General features: G+C 41.7%; 1 protein-coding gene across 1 annotated transcript in view; it reads right to left on the bottom strand.

Annotated features, from left to right (window-relative positions):
* Positions 1 to 16,683, bottom strand: part of LOC308099949 (AT-rich interactive domain-containing protein 5B-like) — an 86,801-nt gene that overhangs the window by 64,285 nt on the left and 5,833 nt on the right. Inside the window, exon 4 of the mRNA XM_080448838.1 lies at positions 7,183 to 7,417. Within this exon, the coding sequence (XP_080304964.1) occupies positions 7,183 to 7,417 (235 nt within the window). The remainder of the gene's footprint in view (positions 1 to 7,182; positions 7,418 to 16,683) is intronic.

Genomic DNA, 16,683 nt, shown 5'->3' with positions numbered 1-16,683 from the left:
TCAACAATGAACGGAAGATTCATGCTGGACACATTTGATGTTTGTTTCAGACTGTGTGCAAAAAATATATACAGTACTAGTATCTCTTAAAAGGGACACTTTGCAGATTTTCTACCAAAATCCCAAAGTTCTGATGTACTGAAAGAAGCTCCATAAACTAGTGTGGCAAGAATACGCAACCTAAAAAACCCAAAGTTCTGATGTACTATAAGAAGCTCCATAAACTCGCGTGGCAAAAATACTCTATGTCTTCTGTGTATTTCTCCTCAAAAAGTTGACGTTGCTTCAACTCCAGTCCCAGGCTACGGAGGCCTACTATGGCCGCGGAGCGAAGCCAAGAGCCACAACTCGGTGTCCCTGCTGGACATGCTGGAGCGGTCCACGTGAAACGTGCATACGTCATAATTTCGCAACGTCAACATTTTGTGGAGACACAGGGTACCTTTTTTCTCCACCCTATATTATTGATCTTCTCACATCAGAACAATGGGATTTTGTTTGAGAATCTGCAAAGTTTCCCTTTAATTACCACTGTCCACAGCGTCACATTCAATAGACTCGCGGGAACTCCTGTTTGTGTACCCTGGTGGTCAGTCAATCCTATGCCATTCACAGTTCAATTTGTATGCTGCTGGCTTTGAGTATCGCTGCTGTCAGGCAGAAACCTTGTATCTCCATATTTCAACATTATATGTTTTTAATTTTTATGAATGCCTTTTATACTTTGTCGTATGAGTGTCTCAAAAGTATCACAATTCAATTCATGGTGATGCAACAATATTTCAAAGTTTTTTTTAACATCTTTCCAAAATGTCACCTCTGATGATGACATGCACAAAATATGGACACCAGGTTTAACGTGGTTAAGCTTGTGACTAAATAACTATATTCATCCATTGGAACAGATTATTTTCCCATTTCCCCAAAAGTAACGGCTTTGGACAATTAAGCTTTATTCCCATCAGTGACACTAATATACTGGTTAGAATTTTCAGTCAACAGTGCACTTCTTGTTGTTTTTTATATGGTCCAACCACCAGCCACCAGACCTCCAGAAGAGTACAGATTTACATGTACTATTTATAAAGCATATGGACTGGTGAGCTCATGAAATACTCAGACGTATTAAATGTTCAGTCTGTGATGTCTAATATGCTTACTGAGCAGCCCAACACTTCTAAACTTGGTTCAATAATCCAATTCAATTCAATTCAAATGTGCCCTCTTGACGTGGCACAGACATTCCATCCAATGCCAAGGCAGAAGGTGGACAACTTAATTTGTGGTATATAGTATGGCACAGTACATGGCTATTACTCATATATATATATATATATATATCTCACATATTACACTATTTCAAAACAGAACTTGCTTCATTCCCTTTTGTGTGCCAGCAATAACATTTTGGAGCTTTCACTGTGTGTTTAATCTTCTCATCAGATAAACGAGGTAATTGTCTCTCTAGAAATCTGAGAGCAAAATGGGATTCTGCAGAACTATGTGTCTGAAGTGACAAAATGAAGAATTATGTATTTTCAGTGGAAAACAACTTCTGTTTGTTTAGCGATATGTTACGCCTTAGCATACATCAGGCTCGAGTTTAACAATGTGCTACCACAGACATACAGTATCAGATGCAGGGTGACAAGTACGAAAACTACTTTTTGGCATTGAAACATCTATGGTGCTGTAAAACATAAAAATGAGCATCAGACTTACAAGCTTTACAAATTCACCACTTACAACCTCATCACTTTGACGGAGATGAATATAAATCTCTATGCAAAGGCTGGTGGTGGTGGGCTAATATTTAAGTATGAGTCATAGAATAAGTGGAACTGGCAGGCAATCCATTTAATTAAAGGCATGCTGGCTGTCCCTAGTCCTCTGCGTTTCTCTCAATTTCTGTCAGATAAGATCTTATGATCTTGTGATGTGCATTGCATATTTCAGTGCCTTTCATAAGAAAACGATTGAATAAAAAATAAATAGATTAGGAAATGTTTGCAAGACACAGATAAGCTATTATGAAAGAACCCCTCTCTCTTCCCTGCTCTCTCTACCTTTCTCTCTCTCTCTCTCTGTATCTCTCTCACTACTTAAGCAGAGGTCACATCAATAGCTACTCTGTTTTTCTAGACCTGACTAATGGAGAAAAGAGAGACAGAGCTGTTGTTTCAGACCTAGCTAATGGAGAGACAGAGCTCTTCATTTCCTCTGAGGCCACTCTCATTGTTTAACTGTCCACCAGTCTCCCACCCAACATCACCCCCCACCCACCCCCCCACCAGCGCTCAACCCCTCCCACGCCAAGCCCCAAAACACCTAATTTGACATTCCGGAAATAAAATACCACAAATTAATAATGAATATACAGTAGCAAATCCAGGATAGTGGCACTTGATTACAACGTAAGGCAGGACAGGGATCTCTCTCTCGCTCACACACATTCAAATTCGAGGCATGCTCAAACATCTAATAGATTTTTCCACCCTGCCACACAATTTACTGCTTACAGATTTAGAATTCTCTGGCTTCCGGCCAGACCTCAGTCAGAAGGGAATTAATGATATGAGCAGATCAGTAGAGGAGAAAAAAAAACAGCTTGTGATTCTCTCTCGTACAGGTCTGAGCATTATGAAGAAGACATTGCTGTAGTTCCCCCCCGCCCCCCACCCCCCCCAACCACCAGAGACTTGGAGAGCAGAGAGGCACAGAGGCACATAATCAATACAAACACTCCATTAAATTTCTTCAAAGGGATTTTGGACAGTTTCTAGAATTAGTTCTGTGGAAATCGCGAAGGGGGAGGCAAATATGTCTGAGGGGCGGAAAGCAAATCAAGTACAAACGATACAATCTGGCACGTTCTTGAATAGAGAGTACAGTACGGTGTGCACATTGTACACAGAAAAAAAGAGCTAGAACTGTAATAGGCATTCTTTCTCTTTCAGGGTCACAAGAGTTATTTTTCTGTCGCCATGCTGTATTCTCTTTATCTCCTCAGAGAAAGCGAGCCTTACTGCCCGCCCGTGTTGCAGTTGAAACATAAAGCATTTTTGTGGCACGCGATAGTGACTGCAAGTCTCAAATATCGTTCTGTATTGTCACCGAGACAAATCAGCCATGAGACGATGACATCTGTCTGTTTCCTTATCGCCGGCCTGTATCCGTATAAACATTCTGGAACAGTCTGAATGAGCCCTGGAAAGGGTGACCGAATCTCTCCACTACATCAAAATGAAACGTTCAAAACTGAAAAATTGTCTGGATATCGACTCGGTGGTATATGTATGTGGCTGGCTTGGCACAGAGATCAGATGTTGCATCAGGAGGAAACGCAGTGCTTCCATATCCAACTGGAAGGAATATTGTGACAGTGCTGAAACTGTAACTACAAAGAGTCTTACTGCATCGTCAGGTCAAATCAATGTAATTGCAGCTCTGATGTTCACTTACAGTACAGAATAGGGCAATATCAGGTAACTGTAAATGTGAATGCTTGCTTGCATCATAAACAATATAATCCATATTTTTTTCAGTAGCTGTAGTGGTTATTTGCTCCGTTACGTGGACATAGTTTTGTTTTTGTTTTACGACCACAGAACCCCATCAATAATGAGAATGCTGGGAAGTGAAGCATTTTCAGATGATAGGTGAGAACAGGAGTCAGGCACAGCAGCAGCGCTGTTCTTTGAAGGCAGGAGTCGCAGGCTATGACCTGGCATAATCTTCCACATCATCTCAAGTCAGAATGCGATCACCGGCTCGCTGACTGAGTCCTTAGATTGAAGGAAGACAAGCGCGTAAGCCTATTGAGCTTTTTCTGTGAGAGGAGCACCTTCCCTTTGTTTTCTTTTGTCCCCAAAGCTCTCTCTGATTCTGCCGGTACAATCCACCATGCTATATCTGCAGATACAGCTCTCCCATACCCAGCCTGCTAGAATACAACCAGAAACCAATTTCGTAAGGCAGTGAGAGAAGAAAAAAAAAGAAAGAAAATCAGGCCAGTCCTCGGGGGAGAGATAGAGGGACAGAATGTAAACTTCACTGGCAAGCCATCCCTGGTGGGCTACACTGTAGAAAGAGCTGCTAATGCTCACTTCAATGAAAAAAAAAAACATTCCAGCGAATATCCTGCATTTGCTTTTTAACTGCCGTTTAAAATCGCACTATAAATTTGATATTAACTACACAGGATCGATAATGAAGTGAGCATATTATGTCAAACTATATTACATTGCATACATGCAAGATCTGATGCAACTTATTGCAGGAGGGTTTTTGGAGTGATGCCAGCATTTCTGCTGACGTCAGGTTTTTATTTTTGCAGCATGGGCTCCAAAAACTACTGTACAGACAATAATATGTGTGACAGCATCATTCTCAGTGACACGGAATGCCTCAGCCAAATCAGCCAGCCTCTGAAACACTGCATTACTTCTCCCAGGATGGTACTTGAATTATAACACCAATCTTCTCTCTACCTTGCACTTACAGTACAAGAAGAAGAAAAAATAATCACAGTGGTCGATTCAAGTGGGATAACAGACAAGGTCACTTGTTTCAGAAAATAATTACTTTGCGTTTCACAGGGGCCATTGGGTTTCTGCCCTGCCATTTTCTAAGCACAAAAACCGGGCTTGGTTCGCCATGACAAAGTAAGTTGCCCCACATAATATAGATCAAGAACAATGCCACTCTGATCCTGCTATTCAACACAAATGCTACCTCTTTTTTCTTTTCTTTTTTCATTTAGTGTCTGTGAGACTGATCCAAAACAGTGCACTTTATTCACATTGGCAGTGTGCCAGGAAATGTTAGGATACGCTCTTGGAATAAAAAAAAAGTTAAGTTCCCCTCAATAACAATGGCACACTTTATTACTCTTTAGCTCACAATGGTTTTCTGTGCAGCCTGTGGGATTGCTGCAGTATCCTGTTATGGGGAACAATCCAATTCCTCTGACATAGTTACACATTAGCCTGGGAATAACAATCAGCGGATAGATGGTTCAGCTGGTACTGCAGGCAGGGTCTACACTTTACAAATTCAAGCCACCAAAGCAACAGTATCATCATAAATTAGACATTAATTTCACCATAAATCAGAAATAGTCAGGCTAAAAAAACCTGTCCGAACAGCTGCGACAGAATTATGGACATTGAGCCCAGGAACACTTGAAGGGCACTTTGGATATCTGCTCCTACAATATTAATATTTCATTCAGCAGTGCAGTGCCATATTTCATATTTCTATGCAAACCCTCGCTCAGAGTAGCATGCATACCCTTGATAAATGAGTTATCTCTCTGCCTCTCCTGTCTCTCTAGCACTATATCCTTTTCTCTGTAACTCTGTCTCTGTGTCTAGCAGTATCTCTTTCCCGTTGTTAGATTACCAACGCTTGCCACAAGCCAAAGAGCTGGCGAACAACGTAAAAATGACAGAGTGAATGCACGCCACAGACTGTCAAGTGTATAGTGTGAATTTCAGCCTGCATCCGTGTGTGTGTGTGACTGTGTGTGTGTGTATGTGTGTGCATCTGGTGCCCTGCCAGAACCACAGCTCATTCTGCTGAGCAGGCACATTCTCAGCAGAGTGTCCCATCAGAGTGACAAGTGCATTTAGAAACAGCCTGATGGAGTCATTAACGGCAGCGCCGCTCGTTAGCAATACACTCTCTACACACATACAGACCCACACACACACGCCTCAGAACAATGGCATCATCGTGAGGTCATTACACTGACCACAGATCAGTCTATAAACTCTCTACTATACAGCACATTTATGGATGGATAGCTACAATATGGAACATAACAGACACATCACTTAAGAGGCGAGCTGACACACACATTTATGCAGGCAAGCGATCCCACACACGCGCACAAGCACAATCAAATTCTATTGATTTGTGGAGTAGTGGAACGACAAAGCGTCCATTATTGATTCCCTTGTCCTCTTTGTGTATGAGATTCTAACAGTGTCCAGGGTGTATTCAAGGGCAATATAGCATCCAGAGCCTCCTCTTCCTTGAAGATCCAAGCAGACAATTTCAGAACATTCATAAACTGCTCAATCCTACAGGGAATAGAATAATCTTTCCTTTTTACCCAAATCATTTTGGCTTACAAGAGCCATACTTACGCATATCCTGTAACTGTAGCTGTATTTTTAGCAGGAGATGCTTGCTTAGCTACATTATGCCCACCCCACTGTAATCAGCATTAGACGTTACATCACAGCTATCTGAAAGGGAGGGATAATAATTGGAAAACAGCTTCAAAGGGAACATTATGTTCTTTCCCCATTCTTCAGCTGAAATATCGGCTGTTATTTTTCATATTGGTTATGAGTCAGTCATCCCAAGAGGCATTAGGCTTTATGTTGAAGCTGATTCATAGTTAATGCAGCACTGAAACCCTAAACCCCCACGTGAGAGTCAAACACCTCACTGACACCTAATGGAACCATTCACATGATGGATACAGCCGCTTGCCGAGGGAGCCATTCACATGCACATTATAATGATGCTGAATCCCATCGAGATACACACCCAATTACGATCAGAATCGATGAATATGAGTAGACACTGGATTATAGTGGCCCGTTGTTTGTTATGAGTCAATTATTTAAATGCAACAAAGTCATTGCCAGCAGAATTATGAGATTTCTAGCACAGCGTCTTCGTCTTGTCATGCGCTCGGAACGCACGAGCGGTAATATTCTGTAGTGGTATCATGTGTTGTCTTGTCAGATGAGCTAGCATTAACTCCAGGCTGCCTTTTTGTCTTATTGGTGTCATTCTCAGCTCATTATAACCGGAAGAATCCCAAACACAAATTAATGAATTGCTCCAGTCAACACAATGCTTTTTAAACGAAGAAGACACGAGTAGACATGAGTATACAAGAGCATTTACTGGTTTTGTATGGTTAAGATAGCGTGTTAAAGTATTCATGGTGTCAATTTATACGGTATATAAAGTAGAACATCCTTGAAAAATATGTCAACCACAGCAAAAAATAGGGGAGACATATGGATGTGCTGCTGGGCTACACATGGTACTAAACATGGTAAAAAAAAACAACAACAACCCATCCACGATAGAAAGGTGTTCTCTGGTTGTGGTTGCCTTTTTGGAGGGTGAAAATAGCCTACTGTAATTGGTCCTCACCTAGTTGTGCCCTCTCCTTCTGGATGTCCCTGAAGTTCAGCCCGCTGGTGAGGGTGCTCTCGCGGTACCGATGCAGGGCCTCTCTCCTGCCATTGGTCCCCAGCTCCCGCAGCACGGAGGGCTTGAGGGGCTCTGCCCGCAGCCCGTGGGCCCATCCTGAGAAGTCCTGTACCGTCCACTTCACCAGGTCCCCCAACCGCACGATCACCTTCTCCGACACCGCTATCACCTCGTGCTGCGAGGGAGACCAGGAGAAATAAAATGCAATTCATACACACATCATAATAGAATAAATAAAGGTTGGTATATGAATGATAAATGGAATAATTTAATGATCCGAATTTTTATAGTTTTTATACTGCTTTTATACTAGTTCTGAATTTTTATGAAAATCAGATCTAGTACTCAACACAGAGGTGTTTTAACCCATTAAAACCCATTAACCCATTAAAACCGGGAAAGCATCGGTGTCATTTTTAGATTTTAGCATTGGCTATTCAAAAATAGCAGATCTACAAGCTCACAGCACGCTGCGAGCTTGTACATCTGCTATTTTTGAACATTTTTGAAAAATCTTTAAAGTGTGAGAAGAACTACTGATTTAAAGAAGGCAAATTTGTAGAATCGGCCTCAGGTCTTAATGGGTTTAAGTGGTACTGCATGTGCCTAGAGGCTCTGTTACAAGATATGGTCAAGCAGCATCGTAAAACCAGATACACTCAAATGCAAATAAACACTTGGGGGCTCGTGGGAGCCGTCTGATATGGGAGATAATTTCCTGGCAAACTGGCAGGAGGTTAATCAAGTGTGACTGTGGCTGTGGGTCTTTGAGCCATCTTAATGATAAAAAATTGTGTTAAAAATGCATCAATAAATACGATCGAGGGAGAAGGTACTATGTGTGAGATGATATGAATGAAAATGTTTGTAAGAATTGAACGAGTTAAAACCTTTTGAACAACTTTTTTTTTTCAGTTTTCATGTACTAACATTTAATAACATTGAACAGCACCTGTACCCTCCTTCTATTTTATTTTATTATTATATAAGATGATGTTTGGCAACATGTGTGATGTCTATTGTTTGTTTGTCTTTTTGTTTTATATGTTTGTGTTTTTGAAAACTTAATAACTAAATTGCCTTGGTACTGTAGTGTATATAAAAGGAATTCATAATAGCAAGTGAGTCAGTGAACAAGCCCTTTATATAAGCAACAATTTTTTTTTGGTAGTGGCTCCTGAACCGACAGTGTCATAGCAGAGCTACAGTAAACGGAGTCAACCTGAGACAGGTAAGACGTTACAATTGTTGTGTTTAGACAATGTGTTACAGAGGGTTAAGTTTAAGGCATGGATTTGGTGTGGTTAAGGTCAAGGTAAGAATCTACCAATGAGATTGTGTGGCTTAAAAAAATTGAGCCTATAGGAATTGGAGCCTATAGAAAGGAGTTGGAGCCTATAGAAATTGTGTAACAATACCGGTTCTGAAGCCACAGCACTTTATTGAAATCCAATGAAATAGTTGTCCTACAAATGTTTATACAACAAACATTTTGACATGCTACCGTACATGTTTACAACAGGCGTTTAAACAAATCGAGGTTAGCAGCGGTTAGTTCAGTATAAGCAGCATTCTGTTGGACTGTCTTGCATATCAAGTTATGCTCCACCCCTGGCATCTACTACAACTTTTTGTATTCTCTTTCTTATGGTTGATTGAATCACCTTAAAGCATGATTTGAAACTAACATTCATATCTGAGGAACTTCATTTTCTGTGGAAAGAGAGCAAAGCAGAGATGTTTGAAAAGTGTTTCCATTTGAAGGACTAATGGCTAAAGTGCTTGTTACCTAGTGGAGTGGAGTGCTGGGAGCAGGCTATTACACAAGCAGAGAAATCTGGAGGACAGATGTGTCTATGAGGCAAAATGCAGACATTAGAGGGACTGTAGTCTCCCTTTAGTTCAATATACCATTTACCAAACATCTGTGTGTGTCTTTGTGTGCCTATCTGCAGGCCAAGCAGCCTGTAAGCTAGCATCTTGCAAACACTCTCCCCACTCTGGAAATGTATTCTGTATATACAGATGTACACAGGTATCACAAACAGAATCTGTTTATTGCCAACAATTTTTCAGGAATTTGACTTAGTGCACTGCTCTCACACACGCACACACACGCACGCGCACACGCACACGCACACGCACACGCACACACACACACACACACACACACACACACACACACACGATAAGGGAAAAACATCAAATGAAAGGGAGTGTATAAGCAAAGTAAACGTAAGTATAAAAGTAAATATTGGAATATAGGGCCAGATCAAGTGTAAGGAGTTGATCTGACTGAGGTACGAATACAATATAATACAATATAACTAGACCTATATATGAATGAATGTTTCTCTAATACTCCCTTTTCTCATTGTGCATCTTCTTTTCTAGATGCGCACGCCGCGCACACGCACACGCACACACACACAAAAAGTATATACACAGCTCAAAGTGTAAACAAACTAAATGAGACACACACATTTTTTTCATATCCTTTGCATATATTGTATTATGGCATTGATAAATTCAGCAAAAATCCATTTCCCTCATCGTCTGGTACTACAGGCATATCAAATCCCCACCAGTTGGAGACAGTATTTCCTTATAAAGGAGAGTCCAGCGAGAGATAGCTTGATGTAGCTGTGCCTCCCTCACTAAGAAGCAACATCAAACATGGGTTTTTGGTTGTTTTATAATGAGCTGTCTTCTGCTGTCAAGTGGTGGTGGGTGATTGTAACCGGCTTTCCATGCAATGAAAAACGGACTCCCTCCCGCTTCTCCCTTTGGAAAAAAAAAGGAGGCCATTTGAATAATGCAGAGCAACTGCAAATAGGGTTCACCCCGCAGCCAAAAACCCCTCCACATTGTATCTCCTCTGAAATAACTACTGTACTTAGATGCAATCTACCGCCGGAACACAGATAAACAATATCAACATATCTCCTTAGACCATTGAGTGCAATCTAAATATAAATGCATGGAATATTGTAATGTTGAATTTGTCCCACAAAATGGCAAGGGAGTGCCTCAATGGTACACTAAAGCTTTTCCAACCAAGTGAAAAAGCAAAGAAAACAGCAGAACAGCAACACAACCATTTTCCCTCTATATCAATCACTTGAATGGCACCGTGCATTGTGTGAGTGTCACAGGATCCTGTTTGGGGACTTGTTCTGTTTGAGAGCAGTGTTGCCTGATTTTGAGAGAGAAATAAGCAACCAGGTCTATGAAAACAAGCCCAAAAGAAGCGACTATTTTGAAAATAGCCGATCTACAAGCTCGCAGCGTGTCGCATCACTATAAAAAAATATTATAATATTTTTTTTCTTACAAGATGTCACTGACAAATACATATTAATCTGGGGGCCAATGCCATGAAAATGTTTAAGAACCACTGGGTTAAGAACATTAGGAAACAATCCCAAATAAGCAAGCAACAACACTTTAGAAACAAGCTCGAGAAAAAAACGCAACCACCAATATTTACAAGCAACTTTACAGAAAAAGCCAAAAGTCGCATAATAAGCGGACATGGCAACACTGTTTGAGAGCTAAGCACAACAGGTGAGAGCAATTCAGCAGCTGTCAACTCAGTGGAGAATATAATCAGTCTATGAACAGGGCAACAGATCTACAAACAGGCTATATCCATTAGCTCTGCCATAAGCTGTTTGAGCTTATCACACCGTAAAATCCTGAGTGTAAGTTTTACTGTTAGAGTGTACATTTGTACATTTGTTCACTTTATTAACACTGCTGATTTTCCTGACTGAACAGGCAGGCTTGTGTAAGAATTTAGCTAAAGACACGATAATAATAATAATAATAATACCTCAGATTTATATAACGCTTTTCTAAGTACTCAAAGTCGCTTTACATGGGGGGGGGGCAACTAAAACATCAACTCCACCTCAACTGGAAAAAGCAAAGTATCTATCAAAACACTATCTCTAATGCGGAATAAGACCTCACAACAACATCAGAACGTACGTACCAAATTAATGTGCCATATATGAAAGTAAGAATGCATGCTATGTCTGTCAAATTCCTTATTCGACAGAAATCTATGCATTTTCCTGTTACTTCCGACCATTTAAAAAACAAAAATCGAATCATGTAGATCTCAGGATCAACATGGGAATGGCATGGCTCAAATGTGGATCTCAGACTTCATGTGACCAGCCTGTGATGATGGTCGTCTATGACATAGCTATGAGGTATGCCTCCAAATTTGGGCAAGCGTGTACGAGAATCAGTCCAGCAGTACTTAGCTCCAGGAAAATACACACATACTGTGCACACACACCGACCCTCTAGTAGCCTATCATGTTTGAGTAACAACTAGAAAAAGTGCTCCTCGGAGCACAGGTCTCCGCCAGGTCAGGTAGGTTATTGTGGGCCAACAATGTTCGGAATTTGCCAATCAGGATGGAATATGAAAAATCGGACAGAACCATCTTGATCACTTGACTATAGAGATAATGGGTACCGATTTGCATGATGATTGGACAACATTTGTAGGAGTAATACAACAAAGAAAAGTTTTGAAAAAATTGGCCTCCTGGTGGCGCTATAATAGGGCAACGTTAAAGGGTGGCATTTGTTCTTCAACTTAGTGCGAATGTGCTTGTAAAGTGTCACCTCAATCGGACGCTGCGTTCATGATTTGTGGCATTTTGTTCAAAACGGGCCACTTCTGCAAACTTTAGATGTCATTGTTAGCCAATCAGGATGAAATATGAAAAATCAAACAGTTCCATCTTGATCACATGACTATAGAGATCATGTGTACCGATTTGTGAGAAATTTGGATAAAATGTGAAGGCTTAATATCCAAAAATGAGTTTTACATAAGTCGGCCTCTTGGTGGCGCTATAAAAGGCAAATGTGAAAAATGCAGGGCGGATGTTTTTCCTTGGCCTCTAGGGAGTGTGCGTGCAAAGTTTCACGCAGATCGGTGCAGTTATAGTTAAAAACACCATGAGGCTGATGTGTGAAAAATGTCAGGTGGCATTTCTTCCTCTGCCTAGTGGGAATGTGTTTGTGAAACTTCACGGAAATCACAAGCTGCGTTCATGATTTGAGGCATTTTGTTCAAAACGGACCAATCCTGCAAATTTTGGAAGGCAACCTTAGCCAATGAGGATGGAATATGGGAAATAGGACAGATCCGTGTTGATCACATGACTATAGAGATACTGTGTACCGATTTGCATGACGTTTGGATAAAATCTGTAGGAGTAATATAAATAAATGGGTTTTGCACAAATCAGCCTCCAGGTGGCGCTATAACAGGCCCATGTGAAAAATTTGAGGCAGAGGTTCTGAATTGGCATCCAGGGAGTGTGTGGGCACAGTTTCGCAGCAACCGGGCCAACGGTGCCGGAGATTAGCTGGTAACACACAGACAGGACACACGGACGGACGGACGGACGGACGGACAGGGGCGAAAACATACTCTCTCGCCATGCCTTTCGGCCTGGCGGAGACAATTAACAAAATGGTATTATATATATCCTATTAAAATGGGTGGTGAGGTGATACAGTAAAGAGTCACATTGGCCCCCGTCAGCACTGATTATCAGGCACAACAGAAACCGCGGCCCCTTCAAATGCACATATACGGAGTCAAAGGCAACAGTGTTTGTGGACAGTTTTGTTCGGATTGGAGCAATGGTGCGCCCACGTGGCCCCAGGTGAGACTCTTCTCATGGCATTCCCCTGAAAAACGTTTGTTGCCAAGTTTAGTGCGGTTTGGAGCAACGGTGCACCTTGTAAGTCCGGATGTTATGTTTGTGACATCCAAAGTCCACGGCCGATCAACCCACCCTCTAGGCATAGGAAATTTTCATATAGGATTGGAATGGGGGAGATCCTCTTACTTGGGCATCAAGGGATACTTTATTCTCAATTCTTATCATTTCGGTGCTGGTGATTTTCATTTGGGAGCACCTAAAACCTCTTTGGGGGCCACCAAAAAAATCCTCTATGCAGGAAAAACCCTGCCTAATACCAACAACTTTAGACTCAATTTCAGAGACGTGATTTGGGAAACGCGAGGGCCTTGACTTTGTAGGCACAGCCCAGGCGCGCCATGCGGTGCTGTCACTATGAGTTAGGCTGCTAGCTTAGCGGCCGGGCAGATGGAGCCAGCAGGACACTTGATAATATAGGTCAGAGTACTGCAAGCCCAAAGCCAAGAGATGACACTCCACATCAGCTACATCACACACAGCCTGGTGTGGTGACATCAGCCACCACAATGCATTTTAGCACTTCCCATAACTGCACTGTAAAATTCTCAGCGTTAATTTAAGTCCCTTATGTGTCCTTTTGGGACAGATTCTTAGGATTTTACTGTGCACTCCATAACCAAGATGCACTATACTGACATACAATTGAATGTCAATGAGTGTCAGCGCAATAATAATATTTGATTCCACAAATGGTTAATAATAATCTAATTATATAGTCTACCTGGCTATTTTAGGATTTTGTGCTGTAGTAAAATGCAGTATATTGTTGCTTTATGTGTAATGACTGTACATAATTGACCCAACAGCCTTGAACAACGTTTATGTGCCAACAACATCAGCAACCTCATAACAAATAACAATCGTCACTCAAGGGTCCATCTGGTCGATCGACACGGTCACAACTTTTTTCTGTTCTGGCCCCACAGTGGTGGAATGAACTTCCCACTGATGTCAGGAGTCACTGCCCATCTTTCGCCGCAGGCTGAAAACCCACCTCTTCAGGAAACACTACCCTTCCTCTTTGCCTGGCCTACTTGTTGTTAACTAGTTGTACGAACTCTTGTTTTATTGTTGTATTGTTTTATTGGATCTTGTTTAGTCGATACACTTATTTGTTTTAGCTCGTGCTCATTTGATTTTGCTATTTTGTCTCATCTGTTTAAGAAAGTAGGTAGCTGATATATTGCACTTTTACCTTAGCGCTAGGTAAACTCTTGGTTGCTTGTTTTTTCAGGAAATGCACTTAAGACTTCTGGTGATTAGTAGTTTCGTTCCCTACCTATGTTGAATGCATTATTGTAAGTCGCTTTGGATAAAAGCGTCTACTAAATGACTGTAATGTAATGTAATTAACAAATCATTCTAATTATCAATGGACACAACAGTGCATGATGTGCTGATGTCATATGGCGAGATGGCCTGCCAGTCACAATTCTATACGTATTCTGTGATTCCGTTAGAAAGAACGCTATCCCATATCGGTCTGAACAATTCCCATTGAGTACCCACACAGTGGTGCATCCTGGGTGAACGGTAAGGGAGACATTGTTGAATGTCACTGTGCTAAGGCATAGCGTCACATCGCTAGGACAGGGCTTTCAGCTTGGGAGTCAGGGGAGAAATCCCAGTGGGTGGGTGTTTTTCTATCCTGTGGACACAAGTGCACATAGACACTGGCAATGAATACACACACACACTGTGCTCCATGCTGGGAAGGTTTCAGGCTGCTGCCTCAAAGGGGTCAGCCCAGGAATTCCTGAGGCCAAAGGAGATTAGTAATTGAGTAATGGACATGGTGACATGAACAATGAGGGGGGGGGGGGGGGGGAAGAGAGAGAGAGAGAGAGAGAGAGAGAGAGAGAGAGAGAGAGAGAGAGAGAGAGAAAGAGAGAAATGCAATATGAGTTCATTATCTATCTCTCCTCCACATGACTGACCTTGGCTTTGGTGTCCCAAAACAAACTTATCTGGGAATTAAAAAGGAGCTCTAGGGAGGAAGCAGGGGGACAATTGAATTATAAAATGTTCCTTTGAGCCCATATTAAGACTGGATAGAGTTCACCATGCAATATTTAAAAGGTGAACGAGATTGTACGAAGTGTTCGGCTACTTAAGCATATGCAGTTTATTCATATGCACAAAGCCGCTTTAATATCTGCAGGGTAGTGAGCTTATCTTTTATTCACCGATTTCCATTAAGCGATTACTTTTACATGAGCTATGGTGATCCCTGTGAACTCAGCATTAGTTTACAGACATAAAGATGGTGAAAAATAGCTCAATAATAGGCATTCTCAGAGCCTTTCTTAAAGTCGGGGAGGCATCCATCATGTAAGATAACACCGCAAAACAGCTGCGTCAGCTTGCTTGGATCACTGCTGCTTTGTACTGATGTATTTCAACAAATGCACACAAAAGATCTAGGTGAAAACAGAAATACTGCATTATTGTTTGTTACTGAAATTATTCCGTCTATGAAGAAGAATGAAAAATATTGGCTGGAGAGCATCAGTAAGTGCAGCTTGTCTGTGGCTCCGTTTTCCTCAAAGGTTATAATAACGATCGGCTGTAGCTGGGGGCGCTGGATTCATGCATCAAGGCAAATGTTTGCCTGTTCAAGTGGTTTGTCAATGACAAAGTGGAAAAACCAATCTAGAGAGAGCACCAGAAGTCTCTCATGTGTTGACAAACCAGGCACTGCCTGCAACATATCATTACTTAGTCTGCAGAGTCACAAAATAGTTTGGTCGAGGGAATCAAAAGATTATGAGGGCTAGGAATGACAACTCCTTAAAAACCAATGGGAAATGTTAGTGGGGGCTTTTTATAGCCTTTGAAGTCCAGCGTATTCCATTTAAAAAGGTTTTAAATTACACTATCCTAAAAAGCTGGCAATAATTTACATGCTATTTCAGTGATGGTGAGGAATTCACTGGAGGGCAGTGTTCAGAGTTAATGACTTGTTCTGCAGCAGGGGGACACACATGCATGCGCCATTGCACATGCACACACACACACACACACACACATACAGGCAACACTAGCCCCCACCGCAAAAATTCCTGCCATTGTTGTGCGAATGGGGAGAGCTGGTATAATGCACATACTGGCCAAGACAAGTGCCCAGTATGAGTGAGTAAATAAGGACACAATATGAAATGTGCCAGATCACATTTACACTGAAGTCATTCAGCAGGATGACCCCATCCACTGCAATAGCAGTCACATATTTGGGCCACTTAGACTTAACTCAACTAGCATCCCAGATGCCTGAATTACCCATTCAGGCTTTTTCCCTTAGGAAAAATCAAAGAAGCAGCAAATGAATACAATCTAATTTCCCTACAAGCTGGCTTTCCGAGCGCTGGAACACATGCATGGACTACTGCCATGCACTGAAGAGATGGCTCTGGAGCTGTGCCAAAGTGTTTTCCACAGCAATCAATACTGGCCCTACTGCTGCAGTCCCCAGCCTGTCAGTGTGTGCATGTGTGTTTGTGCATGTGTGCCAAAGCCTTGTCAGCTAGGGGGACGGAATGGAGGAGAAGCGAGGTCAGATGAAATCAGAGGTGATGATAATAGCACATTAATATAACATGATCCAGAAATACTTTGCATGGTTGTGAATTTCCAATAAGACTGACTTGCCATATTTGCAGTAAAGCAGGGGAGATATATACAC

The sequence above is a fragment of the Gymnoscopelus braueri genome (genome assembly GCF_963280865.1).
Source record: "Gymnoscopelus braueri genome assembly, chromosome: 14".
Taxonomy (NCBI): Eukaryota; Metazoa; Chordata; class Actinopteri; order Myctophiformes; family Myctophidae; genus Gymnoscopelus; species Gymnoscopelus braueri.
Note: the sequence above shows the minus strand (reverse complement) of the source record. Positions and strands in the feature narration are given on the sequence as shown.